Genomic DNA, 1,988 nt, shown 5'->3' with positions numbered 1-1,988 from the left:
GGTTGGGACCAATTGATGCATCTTAGATGGCCACTGGCAAGCTTTTAAGACCCCAGACGCCACTCACCAAAGGTGGATGCAGAACATTTTCTTAATAAGCTTTGTTATGCCAATTGACCTAGATGTCCCCTGAAAGCATGGTCACCAGACTCCTACCCCTGCTACTCTGTCCCTCAAAGTGTTTGACTGTATTCAGGAAACTTCATAGCTTTGGTTTAGTCCAGTTGTGCTGACTTCCCCTGTAGTGAGTGCTGTCCTTCCCTTCACCTAAGATAATTTTATCTACTATCTCACACTAAGGTTTAAATGACCAATAATAGCTAAAAAGCTCACATGGTTTTTGCATATTAAGGATTCACAGTTTTAAAGCAGAAAGGAATTTACAGTATAATTCCCAGGGAAAAGGGATATATTGGGGGTGGGGGCACAATTGTGTGCCTTCCTGCTATTTGTAGACATCACACTTCATTTCAGATTGGTAATTTAGGAGGGTATATTGAGGGAAATTTATCATGATTTCTTTTTTAACTTTGGGAAGTATTTGCTTCATTTTGGAAATTGTTGATTTTGTGGTTGTTGTTCGCTATACTGTTTCCTATATGTTTTGTTATCTTTTGTCCCTACTGACTGAAATTTGAAAGCTTGGATGTAAATCTTCCCATTAAGGATCAAAATAAATGGTGAGAAGAAATAGTAACAATAATATTTAATAGTTCCTTTGTATAGTGTTGCACCCTTTGCAAAGTGCTTTCATACCCATAATCATGTGTATCATTAGTGCTCATTACTACCAAATAACAATGGGAGTGTGAATACAACGAGCACCAAAAAAAATCACAGTGGTTCAATCCAATCCCACATACTGGGGACCCACCATATGCTACCTCAGGTTCTGTGGAACCCTTGACCCTGTCCCCTAGGAGTTTTAAAATTCAGTGGCTAAGGCAAAAGAAAGGCTCTGCACATGTGCCATCTGACAGGTATCAGAGTCGGGGAAAAAAAAAAAAGCAAACATGCATAAAACCCAAGAGCCAGGCTTTGCCTTGTAAGTGAGCGTTTGTAGCTGCAATTAAGAGATGTAAGGAGTGCTTCTCCTTCTGAAGAATTTAGGAAAGTGGGTATAGCACCGCCAATTCCCGCTTAGAGACCTGGGAAAGGGCAGTCCCCAGAGGCGTTCTGGACTTTGCAAACGGCAAGAATGACCTGCTAGAGAACAGTTAGGAGCCGAGGAAAAGTTCTTTGTGCAAGGAGGGGAGAGCGCCCTTAGGTACAAACGGCAGATTTAAGAGAAAGAGGATTCCTTCTGCACACATCTGCGAGGGGAGCTCGGCTGACTGTTGGGGGCGTGTGGGGAAGAAGATTTGTAGGGGGCCGCGGTCATGGGTTCCCGCCTCCACCCCTATCCGCGCCCCACACCCAGGCAACAGTTGGTCGCTCGGGGCCCGCCCGGGCGCGGGAGGGCGACGGGGGGAGGCCATGACGTAGGGTGGGTGGACGGAAGTGGGGCAGGGTTGAGGGTTATTTAAAGAAGGGGGGGGCCGAGCGAAGGGGTTGGAAGCGGAGTGATTCCCCACCCGGGCTCCATCTAGCTCTTTCCAGTGCAGCCACTGCCGCCGCCCCGGAGCCCTCGTCCCCTTCCTCGTTCCCGTTGCAACGCCATGGAGCCGGACACCGCCGCAGTGGCAGCCACCGTGGCAGCCGCTGATGCGACCGCCACAATCGTGGTCCTAGAGGACGAGCAGCCGGGGCCGTCCACCTCGAAGGAGGAGGGAGCGGCCGCCGCAGCCACCGAAGCCACCGCGGCCACGGAGAAGGGCGAGAAGAAGAAGGAGGTAGAGAGGAAGGGGGTGTGTGTGTGGGGGGCGGACAAACGCGGGCCTGACCCCGCTGAGGGCCCCAACTCTGACCTTTCGGCGCCGACAGGTACCTCCGGAGGCAGCGCCGCAGGGCTAGGGGCGGCGGGCGCGGGCGGGGGGCGGTGGCGCGGC

At 51.3% G+C, this 1,988-nt stretch overlaps 1 protein-coding gene across 3 annotated transcripts in view; it reads left to right on the top strand.

Annotated features, from left to right (window-relative positions):
- Nucleotides 1-1,536: 1,536 nt before the first annotated feature.
- Nucleotides 1,537-1,988, top strand: part of SMARCA1 (SWI/SNF related, matrix associated, actin dependent regulator of chromatin, subfamily a, member 1) — a 71,747-nt gene continuing 71,295 nt past the window's right edge. For all 3 annotated transcript variants that reach the window (XM_004379601.2, XM_004379600.2, XM_004379602.2), the window contains exon 1: nucleotides 1,537-1,832. In XM_004379601.2, the coding sequence (XP_004379658.1) occupies nucleotides 1,659-1,832 (174 nt within the window). In that variant the 5' untranslated portion in view covers nucleotides 1,537-1,658. The remainder of the gene's footprint in view (nucleotides 1,833-1,988) is intronic.

Source organism: Trichechus manatus, unplaced genomic scaffold (assembly GCF_000243295.1).
Source record: "Trichechus manatus latirostris isolate Lorelei unplaced genomic scaffold, TriManLat1.0 scaffold00066, whole genome shotgun sequence".
Taxonomy (NCBI): domain Eukaryota; kingdom Metazoa; phylum Chordata; class Mammalia; order Sirenia; family Trichechidae; genus Trichechus; species Trichechus manatus.
Note: the sequence above shows the minus strand (reverse complement) of the source record. Positions and strands in the feature narration are given on the sequence as shown.